The 21,499-nt window shown below is 46.5% G+C and overlaps 1 protein-coding gene across 2 annotated transcripts; it reads right to left on the reverse strand.

Annotated features, from left to right (window-relative positions):
* Positions 1–14,171: 14,171 nt before the first annotated feature.
* On the reverse strand, positions 14,172–17,197 carry LOC105056341 (cysteine-rich receptor-like protein kinase 44). Of its 2 annotated transcripts, none has more exons than XM_010938508.3 (7): positions 16,450–17,197; positions 16,088–16,204; positions 15,865–16,010; positions 15,553–15,763; positions 15,211–15,448; positions 14,739–14,889; positions 14,172–14,624 (listed from the first exon to the last, which is right to left on the reverse strand). In XM_010938508.3, exons 1-7 carry the CDS (start codon positions 17,027–17,029, stop codon positions 14,301–14,303), a joined length of 1,767 nt encoding a protein of 588 aa, XP_010936810.1. In that variant the 5' UTR covers positions 17,030–17,197; the 3' UTR covers positions 14,172–14,300. The 2 variants fall into 2 exon arrangements, with proteins under 2 accessions (XP_010936810.1, XP_073103785.1); XM_073247684.1 differs by having other exon boundaries at positions 16,088–16,207.
* Between the last annotated feature and the right edge of the window lie 4,302 nt (positions 17,198–21,499).

A 21,499-nucleotide genomic window follows, 5' to 3' on the forward strand; every position in this document is an offset into this window, starting at 1 on the left:
TCGGCTGGGAGGAGGATCCCCTGACACAACCTCCTCGCAAGGTTGTGGTCGGCCAACGCCGACGCTCCCTCGGGGAACTGTGCGCTCGGCGGCACAGAGCGGCTCCCCGATCTTGCCTCCTCCGCGGGGTCCATCGGGGCTTTCCCCGGATCGGCTGCCCCGACCGACGGAACCGGTAGCGAGGGGACGCTTGAGTTCGACCCGGTGCCCCCCGTCGCGCCAACGGACGCCGCTGGACGATGTTCGGTTTCTCGAATGTCATCCGGCTCCACCCGCACCGGCGAAGCCGCCGATGTTCCCTCGGCCGCCTCCTCAGCCGGCCTCTCCTCCGCGTGAGCCGTCGGAGCCGCGAGGGCTATTACAGGCTCCGACTGGTCGGTCGCCGACGCCTCGACGATCGGCGCCGCTGGAGCAGGTTTCTTCGGGGGGCGCGAAGGACCGGCCCCCGATGCTGGCCTCTTCCTTGTCGCGAACCGCCGAATCTCGGCGTCTGTCGGCCGCATCCTTGGAGGTGTCCCTGCAATACCGACAAAAATGTTAAAGACCGGACCAAGAGCCGAATGAAAGGAAAGATCAGGGGATCGGGCGATACCTAGTCGGGGGACCAGACTCAAGCCGGCATCATAGAGAGCTTGTTCGGTAACAAGCTCCCTTTGCTCGGGACCGACATGTCTTTCAATTGGTGGAAGTCCTCCCGATCGTCCGCCTCCACCCGGCTGTTGTCGTTGGCTTCGGTTCGGGGCACACCCCAGCGGGAAGGGAAGCCCCAAGGAGATGAGGAGGAAACGAAGAAAAACTGGTTCTTCCACCCATGAATGGACGATGGAAGACCAGTGATGAAGGCAAGACCCTTCCGGGGGTTGAAGAGCCACCACCCTCGGGCTTTAGGGTGGGGTCGGAGCACAAAGAATGCCCGGAAGAGTGAAACGCGAGGGTTGGTCGGCAAGAGCTGACACAACAATGCGAAGGAGATGATGAGACGGACGGAGTTCGGCGCCAGTTGCGCCGGACAGAGTCCGTAATAATCTAATAAATTCCGGACGAACTCCGAAATCGGAAGCTGAAGACCCGCGCGAAGGTCTTCGACATACAGCGCCAGATCGCCGGGCGGAGGGCTGTTAACCCGACCGCCGGCCCCTGGAGCGAAGAGCCGAAACTGCTCCGGGATGCGATATTGCTTCCGAAGCCGATCGACATTCGGCCCCGAAAGCGAGGAGACCTCTACTTCCGGAGTCGATCGGGAGTCGTCAGTCGGGTTTCCCGACCGACCTCCCTGAGTCGGATTTCCGGCCATTGCGCCGGAACCGAACAGGAAAAGAAGAAGAAGAAGAAGGAGGAGAAGAAGAGAAGAAGAGGAAGAAGAAGAAGATGGGAAAGGAGGACCACGAACCAGATGGATTCCTCTGGAAGCAAGAAAGCTCTGCCCGCAACGACTGAGAAATCGCCCGGACAGAGTTTCTCCAGCAAAATGGCAAGTGTGGGGTCATGGGTCCGGGAGGTCCTATATATATAGGGCCGACCGACGGCCGAGATGCTTCCGCGCCGACCGAAGGCCCACAGATGCACGACGCGTGGCGCCCGCCGATTGGTGGAGGATTCGGCATCGCTCACATTAAATGCGGGGGCGCCGGCCAACCACCTTCGACACGCGGCACGCGGGGGCGCGGTTCCGCATCAATGCGACCGCGCCGATTCACGTTCCCGATGGGATGCCTGACAGCGGCCCACACTCCCGCGAACAGCGCCGGATATTCGATCGTCTGACACCGTATCGTGTGGCGTCCGATCTTCTGACACCGACGCGACGTCTGACGCCGACAAGACGCGCCGACTGACACCCGACGCCGACGTGACCTCTGACACCGACTAGACGCCTGACGTTCGCGAATCCCTCCCGACCGACTGACGGCCCGACCGACCGACCGACGGCCGGACCGACCGATTAGCGGTCAGAGCGACCGACTGACGGATGCCATCACTGGCTAATTATCGGCTCACGACCGACTGAGGATATGTCGGGCGCACTTTTCCCGACCGACTGAACCCAGAGGTCCGATGGCCGACTCACGAAAGACTCGCCGACCAACGGAGGGGCCCGACACCACTCAGCTGGCCACCGACTTTGGGTCGGTCGGCTCCTCCAACCGCCGTACAGCCGCCAGACCTTGTCAGCTCTGACAGCAACATGCGGCACGGCTACCTAGGGGCATTGTCCCGCCGAGGGCATTGTCAACCCTGGTGATTTGATAGCCGCACGGCGACGTGACACTTTCACGGCGACTCTGACAGTCTACAGTGAGTTGACAGTTCCTCACTTGTCTGCGCCATAAATGACGGCGCCATATCGTGCTCCACTATATAAACCGGAGAAGGCAACAGTGCAGGGCCGCTCCGTCTCTCCCACTCCTCGACTCCCAAAAACACAGGCTCGCTCCTCTCTCTCTCTCTCTCTCTCGATCGAGCCCTCTGTCTACATTTCACTGTTGCCCAGTCACCTCTCTGACTTGACCGTCGGAGGGTCTCTATCGGAGCCGCCTCCGGTCAGAGTGGACTTCTCGTTTTTGCAGGTGCACGCTTCCCGGTGATCGGACGACGAGGCGATTGGCCGCAACAGTTATAAAGATCAGACCGGAGTCCAATCCGATTAAAGGTTCGGGTCACTCCGTCGGAGGTCTGATTATCAAGTCAACCAGTTAGAAGTTAGAACAAGTTAAAATTATTTAAAAATAGATATAATATCAAAAAATATGAATGATTGATGGTAAATCATATGAGCCTATATTTTAATTACTCTATAATTATAGGTTAAATAGAAAATATTCATGAGTCATCCCCTATTTTCTAAAATAATTACTTAAATATAATATACAAAAAATATGCAGAACATATTGGTATTTTTAGCAAAATTATAAAAATATTAAATATAAAAATGGAGGCTATTGATTGAGAACATCAAGTGGGTGGGGGAGTTATACTTGACAGAAAGTTTGGGTAATTGATCTAGGAGCACCTTTGCTTCGGTGGAATACAGATTGTATGATTGCCAACTCAACATAAAAATAATAATAATAAATTGACCTTTTTTGGGTAAACTGGACAAAATTAGCCTATCTGAGTATTAATATATCTGTAAAAATTAATAAATAAAATATTAATCAATTGGATAAAAAGATTCATCAAAAAATCATATAGCAAGGTTCGAATAAGTTGGCTATATAAGATATCATTCAATCAGCTACATTATTCGAGTGTAAAAATTGTTCTATCGCAAGATAATATGTTGGGTCAGTCAAGATTTCAAAACTGAAAAATATGTATTGTATCTGTGCATGGTATATACGTGTGTGTGTGTGTGTTTATGTGTGTGTGTGTTTATGTATATAATATTCTTGATTGCCTCGTAGGAAGCATCTGCCAACTTTATAAACCATGTTGACTAGGAGCAATTATATGGAGCTATATTCGCATCCTGGCGTCTCTGTTTTGAGATTTATTATCCATTAATTATTAATTTAAAGAGAGTTTTGGAATTGAAGGCTACTTTCTTTATCTACATTTTATTTGTTTATTTTACTTCAATTTCTAGGAGTGGGACATATTCATAAATGCGCACACACCACGCCATTAGGACGGTGGTGTAATTATTGCATTCTCATTAAACAAATGTTAGCTTGCCCATTTAGGAAGATATCACTGATCCCACCTATATATTTTCTTAATGTGATGAAGTCTCTACCAAACGATAGCCAATTTGCCATGCCGGAGAAGTTCTAATCTTTTTGAACGGAGTTGTAATGCACAAAATTGAACAATTAAGTTTTTTTTAGTACATCATCAAATTAAAAGATGAGGCTACGACATAAAATTTAAATAATTAGAAACTAGGTCAAAATTTTAATTTTATGTTTCAAATTAAAAGCAGCTTTCCACTTGAGTTTAAATCAGAAGTAGCTCCCTATTTTAAACATAAATTAAAAGCAACTCCTCATTTTTAGCTGAAATGACCGTTACACCCTTATACTCTCATACGGTTATACAATAAGACAGTATTGTTTTACAATAACACAGTACTGATTTGTAATAAGACAGTATTGTTTTCTAATATCGGAGTGTTGTTTTATAATATGTAATACAGTACTGTTTTTTAATATCATAGTGTTATTTTATAATATGATAGTATTATTTTATAATAAGGCAGTACTACTTTGTAATAGTGTTATATTACAATAAAGCATTATTATTTTATAATAAGTCAGTACTGTATTATAATAAAAAAGTATTGTTTTAAATATCTTTATATCATAATAAGGCAGTACTGTTTTACAATAAGACAGTATTACATTACAATAAACAGTACTGTTTTCTAATATCATAGTATTATTTTAGTGTTGGTTTATAACTGCAGGAACAATTTGGTTATTTATATCAATTAGGGAGCTATTTTTAAGTGAAACTCAACTGGAATATTATTTTTAAGTTTAAACTCAAATAAAATTTTTTTATTAATTTATTTTTTAAATAATTAGATGTGATTGATATACTTTAAAATGCTTGCAACAAAAAAATTTGAGATTGTTCTGAAAATACCTTGCTAATCCGTCATCTCAAGAAAATCACTGTCATTTTGCATAAGTGATGCGGTTAACTTGGGATGATTCAACAAAACCATGCATTAATTAGCGATGCATTATGGTTGTCTTTGTTATTTACAGACGTTTGAGATAATGTATATTAAATCCATTGATGAAAACATTTTATCTTGTAACCTTCATATCTAAATCTACAAGTACATAATCTTGACTCCTCCTTTTCCACTCTGCATATATTAGTTTTTAACACTATTTTTATCCTTCTTGTTTCTTTTAAAAATATGATATAGGAGATGATTTTTTGGAACTAGAAAACAAAATAGTACAGAGAAATGGTACACCACAGAAAGCTAAGCAAGGCATAAAGAAAAGAACTGGCACCTAAACATAGAAATGCGGTACTGCAACCTTTGTTCTATTTCCTTGGAAGTGATGGCGATAATGTCCCGAGCGCGTGGGGCGGTACTGCGAAATTTGAATGGCTTTTTATTCAGAGATCAAGACTTTAAGGCGAGGAGGAGGAAATAGAGCGCACGTTGTTGTGTAGGCCCGTGGGGAGGCCGTCAATTAAGGCGAACTCTAAGCCACCATGGCTAGATTTTTCTGAGAGAGTAGCGGGTAGACTGGATACATCCATTGTGACAAGGACCACCGTGATTGAGGAATCTCAAGTCATTTTTTTCTAAAAGAAATTGACATGGCTGAAGCCCAGCATTGAAAGAAGAGTACTGTTCTTAGAACTGGTGGATTATTAATTATGCTCATAATTTCATCATACATGTCCTTGGTACGTTAGCTTGATTTTGAGTAAAGCAACAACGATGAAAATTATCCTGGAATTAAAGGACATCATCTCATGGGAGTTGCCAGCCCCATGGATAAGCGAAATGACATCAATACATGGGTGAGTTACTAGTGAGCAATCTTGTATAAGAGGGCTCCAGATGACATGGCATGTTTGTTTATATACACCAAAAAATTGTATCATTATGTCTACCATAAAGCCATAAGTGCCATTTGTTGCTCTTGTCATTGTATGACGGTGACTCTACTACTTTAGTCTTTATCAGGATGGTAGTCACTGTGGGCATTTTAATGAATGATGCCCATTAATTGATGTCATTGCCGTAACTTAATTTTATTCTACTACTACTTTCGGTTAACGGTGATAATTGGATTGGATCAGGTTAGATAATAATTAGATTAGATACAAAATTGATAAAAAAAATCTTGTCAGTTCAAATTTAGCTTATTTATTAAATAGATTAAAAATTTAGATTTAAATCTGATTGTTTCATTAAATAGATAATCTAATTTGATCTTATAATAGATTGAATTAAGTAAAATAAATTAAGAGTGCTTTTGGTTAGTCATTAAAAAAATATTTTTTTTTATTTTTTGATTTTAAAAAATAAAAAGTAATGTTGGGTGACATCATGAAAAATAAAAATTAAAAATTAAAAAAATTAAAATAATTACTTTATATGTAAAACAAAAAATTTTTGCTTTCCAAAATTTATTTTTCTGTTTTTTTTACTTTCCCACGTCTAAAACGCAAATCAAAAAGTAAAGAGTCTGAATTTTTTTTCCTCGTCGAGCTCTTCACCTCCCCACTCTTTTCTTCTTCTATTTTTGAACTCTTTTTTCTCATCGAGCTCTTCATCTGCCATCTATAAATGTTGCTTTTTGCTTTATAACAACGTAGTTACCAAATATATTTTTTACTTTTTTATTTTTATTCAATAGTAAAAATCAAAATAAATAAAAAATATTTTTTAATAATTAAAAATCAAAAATCAAAAAGTATAATCAAACGCACCTTAAATGATTAAGCATCGCTACTTTTACTTTCAGTTGCTTGTTTGATGGAGAGAGGAATAAAATTGACGTAATTCATATGACGGATTGGCTGGATTTGTTGATTGGCTTAAGCTAATCTCTTGTGACCGTTGGTGGTGTGCCGGCATGTATTTTGCCAATGTGTTCCAATATTTTTTGTAACTGACTCATCAAATTTGCCGATTGGTAAATATCTACTTACACAAGGATGGTGTTGGGTATAAAATATCCCCGGCCGAAGTCCTCCACAGAATCAACGACTCCACCGATAAGGCCAACCTCAAAAGAAATCTCCGTCCGGGCTCCCACGGGAGCCGGACTTCATCCTCGACGACCAACAACTTCAGCTACAAGACAGCTCCGCCCGGACTCCTACGGGAGCCAGGCCCCGCCGACGACTCCAACGACTGCAGACAGACTTCGTCCGGACTTCTACGGGAGCCGGACTCCGCCGACAACTTCGACCTCAAGAGGACTCCGCCCGGACTCCTACGGGAGCCGGGCTCCGCTCTCAGTACCAACTGCTGGTAAGCTCCGTCCGGACTCCTAGGGGAGCCGGACTTCACCTTTAACTTTGATTGCAGAGAACTCCTCCCGGACTCCTACGGGAGCCGAGCTCCGCTCTCAGTATCAACTGCTGGTAAGCTCCGTCCGGACTCCTACGGGAGCCGGACTTCACCTTTAACTTTGATTGCAGAGAACTCCGCCCGGACTCCTACGGGAGCCGGGTTCCGCCCGCAACTTCGGCTCCGAGAGGGTTCCGCCCGGACTCCCACGGAAGCCGGGCTCCACCCACGACCCCAACCGCAAGGAGGACCCCTCCCGGACCTCTACAGAGGCCGGACTCCGACCGCTGCCGAGCTTCAATCAACAGATCCGCGCCCCCTGGCAGGTCACAATAACAACCATGATCCCGTTCCATTTCCTGTAGCGGATTTCGCGCGGCTCCATCACCCCCTGCGGCGGACCTATTACTCTCTGACAGGCTGTGTCAACGGTCACGATTCTGCTCCGCTCCCTGCGGCAGGTGCTGCGCGACTTCACTACTCCCTGACAACTAGCGGCAACGGACGCCGCTCCACTACCTGCAACAGGCTCTACATGGCAGGCCATGACAATAGCCACGGGTCTACTCCACTACCCTTCGCAATAAATTCTCCTGACCATGGGCAGCCCACTACCAGACGGTTACAAATGTCGCCATCAATCCGTTGCCTCCTCCGTCTATAAAAGGGGGACCCAGATACGCTATTCTCTAAGCTCATTTCTTATCTCAAAACTCTGCTAAATTCTCCGTTCGAGCACTCCATTCTTGTTGAGGCAGAGAACTGACTTGAGCGTCGGAGGGTCTTGCCGGAGCAACCCCACCTCCGGTTTAGACTTCCTTTGCAGGTCCCGGCGGCGACCGCGGCTTCCCCGACTCCAGCTTCTCCGGCGCAAGCAGATTTTTGCACCAACAGGATTGGCGCTAGAGGAAGGGGCTGTGTCTTCGCAGCACCCTTGTTCTTAAAGGAGTGTTCAACGGAGCCGCCTCCGACCGTCTCTCCGTCACCCACTCCTAATCTTCCCCCGCGAGATCGACACTCGATGCCTCCGCGCAAGGCGTCCACCCGACGGTCCATGGCCTCCGCGGCCAGATCTCAGGCTCCGGCCTCCCCTCATGTTTCTCAGCCTCCTCCTCCTCCCCCTCCGGCGGCGGCGGTCGGCACGGAGCAATTTGACTTACTGGCACAGCAGGTCAGAGGCCTCGTCGAAGCTGTGCAAGCAATGCAGCAGCAGCAACCGCAGGCGTCAGCGCACCCGGAAAGGGCATCGCCAGAATGCCAGAACCCGGCGGCGGGGCGGGCCACCTGGGCCAGCCGCCCCGTCCTTCCCGGGAAAACAAATCCGAGGGTAGAGAGCCCTCAATCGGACCACGACTCCACCCCTGGAAGATCCCTGTCTCCGTTCTGCCAAAGGACCCTCGAGACTCGAAGTCGAGAGGATTTCCTGGACCGGAGGCTCCAGGAGATGAACCGGCGGATTGAAGAACTTCGCCACACGCCCCCCGCTTATGGTGAGGATATTTGCACTGACCCTCCCTTCTCCCAAATGATTATGCAGGAACCGATCCCGCCAAACTTCAAGCTTCCCCAGTTCGAAAGCTACGACGGGACTTCGGACCCGGTTGATCATCTGGAGGCCTTCCGAACGATGATGCTGCTTCACGGCGCTCCTGACGCCATCTTATGCCGGGCTTTCCCGTCTACTTTGAAGGGAGCAGCGAGGAACTGGTACTCGGCTTTGAAGCCGGGTACCATCTTTTCCTTCGATCAAATGAGCCACCAATTTGTGGCCCATTTTGTCAGCAGCCGGCGTCCCCGGAAGGGTTCGGAGTCCCTCATCAACATCAAGCAGAGGGAAGGGGAGTCCATACGGGCCTACGTCAACCGCTTTAACATCGCGGCGTTGGAGGTCCGGAACTTGGATCAATCAGTTGCCATGGCCGTCCTGAAAGGTGGCCTTCAGAAGAATGATCTTTTGTACTCCCTGGAGAAGAAGTACCCCAGGAATTTTGCCGATTTACTGGCTCGGGTTGAAGGATACGCCCGAGCGGAAGAAGCCTTCAAAATGAAGGACGAAGAGACAGCAAGGGAGCGTCAAGCGGGAGATTCGAGTAAGCCCGCAGCTGAGAAAAGGCCAAAGGAAGCCCGGCCACGTTTCCGATCCCTTCTTGGGCATAAGTGCGCCCATACTCCACCCCGGGCACGCAGGCAGAGAAGCCCGGACCGCGGGGTTCGGCGGGGCTCCCCACCAGGGAGATTTTGCAACTACGCCCCCCTCAACGCCTCGAAGGCCCAGGTATTAATGGAGGTCAGGGAGCAGCTCCCTAGGCCGGAGAGGATGCGCACACATCCCGGGAAGTGCAACCCCAACAAGTTCTGCCTCTATCACCGCGACCACGGCTACGACACCGAAGAATGCATCCAGCTCCAGGACGAGATCGAGGAGCTCATTCGGCGAGGTCGACTCGACAGATTCATCCACCGCAGGCCTGAGGATAGAGGAGACCGGCCAAGAGCCCTCCCACAGCCTGAACCGCAGAAAAGGGAGGAGCAACCCGGGGACCGACCTCCCATCGGGACCATCGACTCCATCACCGGAGGGCCTCAAGGAGGAGCGGGAAAACTGTAAATGTATCACTTACGATTTCGCCTTGAATTTAATTTTCTTTCTACCTAACATGCTCTTCCCACCTGGCATCTATTTGTTACGACTGGATACGACCCCTCCAAAAACTACAGCCATGTCAGGAACAGGAGGAGAACCTCGTCCTGACATGAGCGAAGTCAAAGGCCCGGTTCTTTTAGACCGGATGGGGGAGAGGCCTTACAACGCCCATATGTGCCCCCACAGCCCTGTTAGGGACAGGAGGAGAACCTCGCCCTAACTTGAGCAAAGTCAAAGGTCCGGTTCTTTTAGACCGGATGGGGGGAGAGGCCTTACAATGCCCTAATGTGCCCCCACAGTCCTGTTAGGGACAGGAGGAAAACCTCGCCCTAACTTGAGCAAAGTCAAAGGCCCGGTTCTTTTAGACCGGATGGGGGGAGAGGCCTTACAACGCCCTAATGTGCCCCCACAGCCAGGTCAGGAACAGGAGGAGAGCCTCATCCTGACATGAGCAAAGTCGAAGGCCTGGTTCTTTTAGACCGTATGGGGGAGAGGCCTTACAGCGCCCTAATGCGCCCCCACAAGCCAGACTGGTAACGAGAGGAGAACCTCACGCCGGCTCGAGCAAAATGGAAGGCCCGGACTCCTACGGGAGCCGGGTTCCAACGCCAAGGAAGCCTTCACCCGGACTCCTACAGGAGCCGGGTTCCGCCTACAAGGAAGACTTCACCCAGACTTCTACGGGAGCCGGGTTCCGCCTACAAGGAGGACTTCACCCGGACTCCTACGGGAGCCGGGTTTCGCCTACAAGGAGGACTTCACCCGGACTCCTACGAGAGCCGGGTCCCGCCTACAAGGAGGACTTCACCCGGACTCCTATGGGAGCCGGGTCCCACCTACAAGGAGGACTTCACCCGGACTCCTACGGGAGCCGGGTTCCGCCTACAAGGAGGACCTCACCCGGACTCCTATGGGAGCCGGGTTCCGCCTACAAGGAGGACCTCACCCGGACTCCTACGGGAGCCGGGTTCCGCCTACACCTGGACTCCTACGGGAGCCGGGTTCCGCCTACAAGGAAGACTTCGCCCGGACTCCTACGGGAGCCAGGCTCCATCTACGACTTCTGCAGCGGGGGTTAATGGTGGTGAAACCCAGCCGCCTAACAAGATCGGATGAAGAGAAAAAGCCCCCACCCCCCGACGACGTCTACATCAAACAAGTCAAACGACAAGAAAGGTTCAGCAGACAACAATATCAGTGCGACGTGCAGATGAGGTAACAAAATCTCTTTGTCATTTAACAAGAGTATACGTTACAGGACCCGGTGGGTCAGGAAAAAAAGAAGAAGAAGATACACGTCATCGCAAGCCTCGCAAACACGGTTCGGGAAGGATGAACCGGAGACCGCTCCGAGCTGCAAACTCCTCTTCCCGTCTCTGTCCTTCTCAGTCGCGTTCTCCAGTGCGTGTAACAGCTCTCGCCCCATCTCACCTTATTCTGTCTCCGAAGTCCCAACCCTAGCGAGAAAAGGGTGGGATAGATCCTCGGAGGCGGTAGGGGCAACGGCGGCAGTAGCGAAGACCTGTTTCAAGAAGAATCGGAGTCACCTTGGAAGCGGTAGCGATGCCAGAGATGTGCCTTATCTCCGAATGCTCCACGACAGCCGCCACCCAAAATGCTCCGGCAAGGTCGGCATGCGCTACTTCCACCGTCCCCGCAACAAGTTCCACTGCCCCACCGTCGACGCCGACCGCCTCTGGTCCCTCGGCCCCGACGGCATCAAGGATCCTGCCATAGCTTATGACGACAGCTCTGCCCTCTTGACCGGTATCACCCCGCCTTGCTACTCCAAAATTCGCGGGTAGAATAACTTCATCGACAGCCCCCGTTATTAAACCCCTGTTGTTGAAGGAATTCTTCCTTGAGCCCCCTTTAAAACGACGGAGATTCTCACCGGCCGCCGTCCTCCTCCTCACCTTCCTCCAAGCCCTAGACATCCCCTCAAGAACGGCGTCCGGGGTAGAGGACATGGCGTAGGAACCCTCAGAGAAGAATTGGGGGGCTGAAGAAGGCAAGGACTGGTGTGAGGGAAGCAAGGCTCTCGGGCGAAAGAAAGGCGCCAGGATGAAGCCATGAAAGGACTAGGGGGTTTAAATAGCCGACGGATCCTAGCGCAGTTATGGCGGCGGGCATTTCTGGGCCAACTGGTGCGTGCCACGTGTCACGCTTATCCCCTTCATCGCTATCGAGGGTTGACCGTTCACAAATTTCCGCGGCACGACGCTTGGGATCGCGTTCCGACGGGGGTTCCGAAAAGACTCTTCAGGTCACCTTCACCGAAAAGCGGGCTCTGACGTACGCACATTAAATGCCAAAATATCTAGGGGCGGTGGTACGCAGGATTCGAAGGGGCGACTTCGGCTATGTCCATCTCTCTGTACTTCCTTCGTTCGAAATTCAAACTCGAAAGTAGGGGGACTGGTGTTGGGTATAAAATACCCCTAGTCGAAGTCCTCCACAGAATCAACGGCTCCGCCGACAAAGCCAACCTCAAAAGAAATCTCCGTCCGGGCTCCCACGGGAGCCGGACTTCATCCTCGACGACCAACAACTTCAGCTACAAGACAGCTCCGCCCGGACTCCTATGGGAGCCGGGCCCCGCCGACGACTCCGACGACTGCAGACAGACTTCGTCCGGACTCCTACGGGAGCCGGACTCCACCGACAACTTCGACCTCAAGAGGACTCCACCCGGACTCCTACGGGAGCCGGGCTCCGCTCTCAGTACCAACTGCTGGTAAGCTCCGTCCGGACTCCTACGGGAGCCGGACTTCACCTTTAACTTTGATTGCAGAGAACTCCGCCCGGACTCCTACGGGAGCCGGGCTCTGCTCTCAGTATCAACTGCTGGTAAGCTCCGTCCGGACTCCTACGGGAGCCGGACTTCACCTTTAACTTTGATTGCAGAGAACTCCGCCCGGACTCCTACGGGAGCCGGGTTCCGCCCGCAACTTCGGCTCCGAGAGGGTTCCGCCCGGACTCCCACGGAAGCTGGGCTCCACCCACGACCCCAACCGCAAGGAGGACCCCTCCCGGACCTCTACAGAGGCCAGACTCCGACCGCTGCCGAGCTTCAATCAACAGATCCGCGCCCCCTGGCAGGTCCCAATAACAATCATGATCCCGTTCCACTTCCTGTAGCGGATTCCGCGCGGTTCTATCACCCCCTGCGGCGGATCCATTACTCTCTGACAGGCTGTGTCAACGGCCACGATTCTGCTCCGCTCCCTGCGGCAGGTGCTGCGCGACTCCACTACTCCCTGACAACTAGCGGCAACGGACGCCGCTCCACTACCTGCAACAGGCTCTACGTGGCAGGCCATGACAATAGCCACGGGTCTACTCCACTACCCTTCGCAATAAATTCCCCTGACCATGGGCAGCCCACTACCAGACGGTTACAAATGTCGCCATCAATCCGTTGCCTCCTCCGTCTATAAAAGGGGATCCAGATACGCTATTCTTTAAGCTCATTTCTTATCTCAAAACTCTGCTAAATTCTCCGTTCGAGCACTCCATTCTTGTTGAGGCAGAGAACTGACTTGAGCGTCGGAAGATCTTGTCGGAGCAACCCCACCTCCGGTTTAGACTTCCTTTGCAGGTCCCGGCGGCGACCGCGGCTTCCCCGACTCCAGCTTCTCCGGCGCAAGCAGATTTTTGCACCAATAGATGGTAAACGTGTTTGATAAAATAAACCAATTAAAATATATATTCCATTTCCACTGTGATATTAGTATCTTGAAGTACTTCATCTTACCTTAATCTACAAGCATCATCCCATTTGCAAGGATTATATTTGCGGATAAAGTGTGATCTCCCGCAGTTTGAGAACATCTAACAAGTAGCTGTCAACCTATTATCAATTGCGGAAGTCTCAGGCAACTGTAGTAAGAGACGACTTGAAGAATAGTTAAAAAGACCTCTCCTCATTGGTGATGCCTATGAGCGAAATCAAGGAGCTACTTCCAAATTTTTTGGACCTCACAAGAGCCCAAAAGAACAGGGAAGAATGCAAGGTGCACCGTGTTCATCTCCGAATCACAGATTATTAGGGAAAGAGTCCAGTAGAAACAAAGCCAGTGAAATGCCTTCCGTGCCTGTGAAATCTAGCCTCGACTTTTCTTTCTGGCTGCTTTTTCTTTGTTTCATATAGTTGATTCAAAGCTTCCTCATTCACTAGCATTGAATCCAACCACATCTTAAAGCATGATTTTACAGGATTCACAACTTACTTTGCCTCAGTCCAAAAAAAAAAAAAAAGGGAAAAAACTTCCTTTGCCTTGCAAATGCTTTATTCTTAGTTGAATCAAGGTGACCTCAACTTTGAACCAAACATAATTCTGCAACTCAAACTTTCTGAAGACTCCAAGTATGGTATTAAACCAATTATAATGAGATATTTAATATCTAGACAAGCATATGGTGTTAAACCAATTACAATTAGATATTTAATATCCATGCAAGCTTATGGAAGCCAATGCATCTGCTTATTGTGCTTCACATTTTACTGACCAAAACACAAGAAGACACAGGTTACAGCCACACATCCTTATTTCAAATAAACATTACAAAGTTGCTTCTTTTGTAGCACACAAATCACATCCTCAAGCAACTTCCAACACTCAAAACTGATCAACAAGTTTTGTTGCATTCATGGATGCGCTACCGTGGTTCGACAGTAGTGAGTGTGACATCATTTATGGAATGAGTTTTTGTTGAAGTCGAATACATAAGTGGCGACAGCTCCAATTCTGGGGTCTTCCATGATCGTGCATAGGATGGGGGCTCTGATGGTGGACACAATGGCGTTTGATCGCTTCTCAGCATGAGAACAACTGACGACATGGTTGGTCTGTCCTCTGGATTCTCCTGAACGCACAGCAAACCAACACGGTAGCATTGCCGAGCTTCGTTCATCGGATATGAGTCCCCGAGCAATGGATCCATGAATTCAGTTACTCTGTCCTCATTCCATAGTTGCCATGCCTAACACAATTCATTTCAGAGTACTTAGCCACCTGATATGTATGTATGCATGTATGTTTGTATGAATAAAAGGTCAGAAATTAGATGGTAGTAAAGGACTCAAAAAGAGATTACATGTTTAACAAGAGAATCTCCGTGTTGCTTAAGATAAGATGCTCCATTCCTTTCTCCACTTAAAATCTCAAGTAGAAGAACTCCAAAGCTGAACACATCAGACTTTACAGAGAAAATACCCTCAATGGCATACTCTGGAGCCATGTATCCACTGTTCATAGCAAAGACATCAAAATGAGCGCATGGACAGAATTTAAAGCTATCTATGTTTTTCATCAATAAATAAATAAATAAATAAATCAAGCTATCTATGTTCACCAAGGATTTCCCCTCCCTTGCTCTGAAAATATGACAATAAAAGTACATAAACAAAAATATGTGCAAGTTAATATACACACTTCAGTCAAAATTTAGTGAACCAAGGCAATAAGCAATGAAGAACAAAATCAGAAGTATTCAACTTGCTGCTTATTTAATTTAAGATAATAGCTTGCTTATTTGCTACTTCAAAAAAAAGTCATGACTTGCTTACAATGTCCCGACAACTTTGCCAGTATTAACTTCATTTTCTTCTCCTTCAAAAATCTTTGCCATGCCAAAGTCTGATATTTTTGGGTTCATTTTATTGTCCAACAACACATTACTGGCTTTGAGGTCCCTGTGAATGACTTTGAGCAAAGAGTCCTCATGAAGGTAAAGAAGACCCCGGGCAATTCCTACTATAATTTGGCGGCGTTTCTCCCAGTCCAACTGACGCCTCTTGTTTGGATCTGGTACACAAACTTAAATCAAATAAATAGAAGTCCCAGAAGATTAATTTAGAAACCGTATCTGCAAGGTTTCATAAAGAATTGTTCATCTAATTTCTACTGACCAAACAGAAAGGCATCAAGACTTCTGTTAGGCAGGTATTCATAGATGAGCAACTTCTCTTCTTTCCCAGCACAGAAACCCAACAACCTCACAAGATTCCTGTGCTGAAGCTTTGCAATCAGCTCCACCTCATTGCTAAACTCCACAGCACCTTGCCTGGATTTGGCTGAAAGCCTCTTTATCGCAACCTCGGTTCCACCGCAAAGCACACCCTGAAAGAATTCTGATGAACTATAAGTCAACGAAGAACTGTGCTTAGCCTACTGAGAAGTGTGAACTGAAATGAGCCCCGAGAAAATAGAAGTGCCATTACTTTATACACAGGGCCAAATCCACCTTCCCCAAGTTTATTTTCTTTAGAGAAGTTATTTGTCGCTACTTGAATCGCAGACAGATCCATCAAATGCAATTCCGAGCTTGATAGAGATCTGAGATTCTCTATTTGGCCTCTTCTGATAGCTGAAAAGATAAAGGCAGAGTTTTGATCACTAGTCATATGTCTAAAATCACTCCGTGAGATATTAGAATCATCGTACCATTGCGTTTTCTCCACCTCCAGCAGTATATACAGTAGAGAGAAGTGCCAACAATAACCACTGCCAGAATTGAAATTATGATGGGCATTGCACCAGAACTTGATTTCTTTACATTTCCTGTTGCTCAAATCAAATACTTTCATGACTAAATAAAAGCGAACATGGTTCCCAAAAGTCAGCATCAGAATTTTGAATTTAACCATCCATATCATCTAGCATTTGCTCATAGAAAACTTCTTCTGAGGCTAATAATGCAGTAGATATTATTTATGAAGAAGAAATTTGTGCTGTCAATTGATTCAAGTGTATAACTCAAAAAAGAATGAATCTGAAACGAAATTCTCAGAAAATCAGAAAATAACCTCCATCATTCGCAGCTGTTGTTTGAGGTGCATCCATCAGGCGACGCCGGTAATTGGCCATTTTCAAGGGTTCTGACACCACCTCCATTGGTTTCATGGAATTGGTTTCTTCATGGTTGTTGGTTAAGCTGAATCCATCCGTAGCGGCGACCTCGAGGATGTTCTGATGGGAGTAGTGCAATTGGCAGTGGTCGATCCAAATAGCAGCATGTCGCGAGGAAGCACAACTTTGAAAGAGATTGTCAGCTGCGAAATGGATGCAAATCTCGCAGTCCTCATGGGAGAGATCACTTGGGCACAGGAAAGAACCATAAATGGTTTCAGGACTCTCTCCAATTGTCTGGTTACCAGAATTAGAACACAAAGCCTTGGATCTCAGAGAGGAGAAGAGGACCTCAAGACTTGTCTGAATTGTGTCATTATCTCTGGCAAATGAATCACTGGAGCAATTAAGTTTGATGGGTTTGAAGATGAGAGTCTCAGCAGTTGCACCAATGGAGGGTTGGAAGAAAAGCTGGACGGTAGCAAGAAAGATGAGGAAGCTGAAAGCTTCTCTTTCGTGGCAAAAGATAAGCATCATTTCTCTAGCACCTAGTGGTTTGATCCGTTTCTCTAGTAGAGTGGGGAGAGAAGAAGAGTGGAGGATAATGGGAAATAGAAGATGAGCTAGCTGTTGTTAGTTTTCTCCTCCCTCCTCTCGAGTATTCCAATGAGGACTAATGAAGGGTCCAAAGAAACGGTCGGTGACTCCTACGGCCAAGGGGTTGAAAAGGGAATAAAAGACACATTAGCGGCCTGTCAACAGCACAATCATGGGAGCAGATCTGCTGCAAAATTTTTGGAAATATAGTTCACCGGTTAAGTAAACTATCTGTCCGGTATTGATAGGGCGAAGATGATGTTTGCTGTTGCTGTTTTAACACCAATCTTCTAGCAAGACCCGAAGGCAAGTAGGATCACGGGAGGAGATACGCCGTGGGTTTGAATGATCGGATCACAACCTAGCAGTTCCACGAGACAGCGGAAAGGAAGCATTGGAGCCCAAATAAACGTTTTTTTTTTTTTTTTTTGGGGCATGCGAAGAGCGTGCGATGACGGAAAAGGCTCTAGTTGTGCTTTTGGTTTGATTCTTTTTTCTAAAAAAGTTTCTTTTAGTTTTTTTTTTGGTTGGTTTTGTGGGGGGTGGGGGTTGGGGTGTGTGGTGGAAGATGGGAGGGTTCCAGTAGTCAAAATTATTCTAGAAGTAACATGATTGGTTTGATGGTTTAAATAATAAATTAAGTCCCTCACTTGTTTCGATTTAAAAACTAGAATAACTTAATAAAGAAATAAGCTTGCCGCCGGTTTAATAGACCTGTGAAGTAGATCTCTCTTTTAGTCTTAGTTTTATTGGTGGTTAAACAAGTGATATGTTTAGAATTGCTAATTTGGTTTGAGATACATGCGCATCTTATTTCTTCTTAACCTGGTCCAGCTAATAAATTAGAAGATTAAAATGGATGACCACGGATTTTCTTTGAATGGATAAGAGTGAGAGACTAAAGCGTCATCTCTTCAATAGATGTCATGTGACTATGTGAGTTCTACTAAAACAAATGTCCCTAAAACGTAATTCTTTTATGTAAAATGGGAGATTTTAAATATAAAATTTATTCTTAGATGTTATCACTTATCAATTTTGATAAAAAATAAAAATAACCAAATAACTATTTTTATAAAACTATTTAAATTTCAAATTTTTAAAAAATATATCAACCAAATAGCCTCCCAATGCCTTGCTTTCTCCTGGGCAAAGTTAGGTTTAAGTTGCCCAATAATCTGGAGATGGTTTTATGAGGATGCACAGAAAGGTTGAGATGGGCCTAGAAAGAACTCGAGCTCGGCCCATGTTGTTACATACTTGTTCCAGGTGCAGCCTAGTCTACAGATGGCTCTTAAGTCGGTCCAATGAGATATGTGAAATAGGGTTGGCCCAAGTTAGACTTGGGATTTCACTTTCTGATAACAAACCAAAGATTTATGCGAATCTTGTCATCCATATCTTACGATCATTACTATCTTCTCATCCATATCTTACAATCATTACCATGTAATACCAAAATTGTTATGGATAATTTATGTCTATCATGTAACTAATATGTGAATACTATAAAACTACGGGCTGCATTATGGTGGACAATTGTGGTAAACATCACAACTCAATTTCAGCCCAACTCAAACTGTAAAAAAGTTGGGTACAGATCCATCTTGACGCATCAAAATATTGCCCCAACTATAACCAAAAAGAAAAATATTGCCCAAAACCCACTTAGAATATGACTTGGATTAAGAAGGCTGTTGGCTAGCCCAACCCAATCCAATGTGCACCTCTATTGGAGTCTTCCTTGTCCACCAGCAGATAGAATTTTTGTTGCTTTACATGAACGCTTTGTCACTTTGTGGAAATGTTTAGCCGAAGAGAGAGTAAAGATTTTTAAAGCGGTTGATAATGGCATTGACAAGTTGCTGACGGTGCGGACCATCTCTTGGTTGCAACTGTAATAAAGTCTTTGTGGAAGAACTCGTTCATTGGCTACGTCTTAGAAATTTCCCTAGAAGCGTCAAAGATGGATGGATCGGTTGGACGAAGACGCGACTGAAAGCCATTAGGAGGAACAGATGGGACATGGTGGTGGTCATTGGCAGCCTAAAAGCGTGAGAATTTTCGGAGCAGAAGAGACCTCAGCACTTGGAATCATTCAAAAGAACAAGGTACTTGTCATATAATGGTAGTCGTCAGCTTCAAACAAGCTTACCCGATAAACTATTCCTGCTCGTTATTGACCTTTATCATGGTTTTTATGGCCGTCATGTAGCCAAATCTGCTTGGATCATTCACGTATATCTTGCCCCGTCTAATAAAAATTTTTTACATCATTCATTATTAAAAAAAGAACACTGTTATCCAAGCTTGTTTTGAAAATTTTGGAGGGAAAAAATTTATTTTATAATTTTTTTTTGTTTGAATAAAAAAGATTTACTTTTTTAGATTGATTTGATAAATTTTTATTGGATGGTACAAGATATACGTGGTAAAATGATTCTACCTGATAATTACTCCTAGAACAAAAGAGCGACTAAAAGAATGATCATTTATATATAATAGGGAAATAGGTAGGTGGATCAATTGCAAATGAGGCATACGCCAAAAAGATCTTATCACGCCCTGAACCCAGCATCCGAGTCAGGCACGTGATAGCTATTTACTTCTTAGAGTAAGATCCTAAAGAGTATGCAAGGTTTTAAAATTCGTTACAATCTCAAGATCTCATAAATACTATTGATCTTAATTTATAATAAATATTTCGTTAACAAATATCAAATTTTATATAATTTATAAAACTTGGTTCACTAACCGATATTGATGGTGCTCTATCTAATCGATTATTTGAAATCATGATTCTAATCTTAGCTAAGTACAAGCATCTTATAACTTCGAAAAAAGAGGAGGAAAGGGTGGCGTTGGGAAAAATGCCTCGAATTCGATTTATAGGAGCGAAAACCCAGATGCGGAGAGTCCACTCGTCACGAGGAGCCCGAAAATATGGAGCGCTGGGGCATGCAATATGTGGACCAGCGGGGCGCACAGCATGCAGGCCAGAAGGTAGTCAGGGGGCCGTAGGGGGCGGCCCAGCAGCCAGCATGGGCCAGCCATGCACGGGCACAGCCCGTAGCATGCGGATGTGCTTTTTCGGCATGCGTAGGCCTGCCGCAGGTGAGGCTTAGGCCCAGGCGGACGCGCACAGGCGCAACTCATGAGACCTCTTCACGCGGTCCACACACGATGCGTGGACTGGCAACATTTCACACTGCGTTTCATGCGGTACATGATAGACCAACGGGCATTTTGGGTTGGTATCTCGCAGCTCACAGCAAATCTCGTGGACCGGGTGGCTTGTTGCGCGATCTGATGGCTCGCTAAGCATTGTAGGATTGATCTGATGGCCCAAATGGTTTGCAGGTGTGATCTGAGTGGACTGGTGCTCAATCAAATGGCTGGCAACACACGCGGGAGTGATCGGATGGGCCAGAGATTGGTTAGACTCCAATCAGGAGTCTTTCTTCGACTCAGTGTGGGTTTTAGGGCTTTAAACAGCCCTATGGACGAACAGAACTGGGAGGTCGTGGTAGAGAGCCATGAGAGATGAAGGCATTAGCCCTGGGAGGCTCAAGCAGCAGTCAAGAGGAGTTCGGCAAGCACTGAGTGTGCGCAGCGGGCAGAGAAGACACTGCAAAGCACTGATAGGAGATGGGGGGCAGAGTAGAGCGTCGGACAGAGTAGCTACAGAGAGATATGATGTAGTGGTTCGCTCCATAAGGAGTGTTCAAAGATGAGGACCCTAGTATTGGCAGGCTGTGAGAGGATCTCCTTGGGGGATTTATGAGAGCTTTTGCGAGGGTAGCTTTTAGTTGGGAGAGGTGTGTATATGAGAGTTGAGATTGGGTATTCTCCTTTTGTATTATTTCTTTCTCATAGTAAAGCTTGCATGTTTCATGAAAATAGTACTCCACGTACTTGATTGTGTGTTTCTGTTTTTTTATTTCTTCTTTCTTCCAACCGCAATGGATAGTACCGGATCCGCAATAAGTGGTATTAGAGCAAGTGATATCACAACAATTGGTATGAGAGCTGGATTGGTACCAGATGTAGGTTGTGGCAGTGGTAATCAAGATTAAAGATGAAGAAGATAAGCGCAATCAAGATGGCGATTAATCGTGAAGGGTTGATCGATGCTTTCTTGTGCAAAGAGGAGCCATTTATATGAAGGATGCCAATCGAAGCCCAGTGCAAGGTAGAGCTCCAGATGGAGATGGATCGAACACGAGACAGGAGACTCGAGAGGATGATGAGTGATGTTGATCGTTGTCGTAAGTGGTCAAAAATAAAATCTAACTCAAACTATATAGATAGGATGAGTCGGGGTCCAATCCATAGAGATTAATGGGGTTATGTTCACGTTGTATTAGGATTTTGTTAGAGTTTTAATTAAATTACAAAACTAAAAATATG

The sequence above is a fragment of the Elaeis guineensis genome, chromosome 13 (genome assembly GCF_000442705.2).
Source record: "Elaeis guineensis isolate ETL-2024a chromosome 13, EG11, whole genome shotgun sequence".
NCBI lineage: Eukaryota > Viridiplantae > Streptophyta > Magnoliopsida > Arecales > Arecaceae > Elaeis > Elaeis guineensis.

Coding starts and splice junctions, on each gene's coding strand:
- LOC105056341 (XM_073247684.1), bottom strand. CDS start 17,029: ATGATGCTTATCTTTTGCCACGAAAGAGAAGCTTTCAGCTTCCTCATC. Junction 16,011..16,087: donor GAGGTGGAGAAAACGCAATG/GTACGATGATTC, acceptor TTATCTTTTCAG/CTATCAGAAGAGGCCAAATA. Junction 14,625..14,738: donor GAGATTCTCTTGTTAAACAT/GTAATCTCTTTT, acceptor GAATTGTGTTAG/GCATGGCAACTATGGAATGA.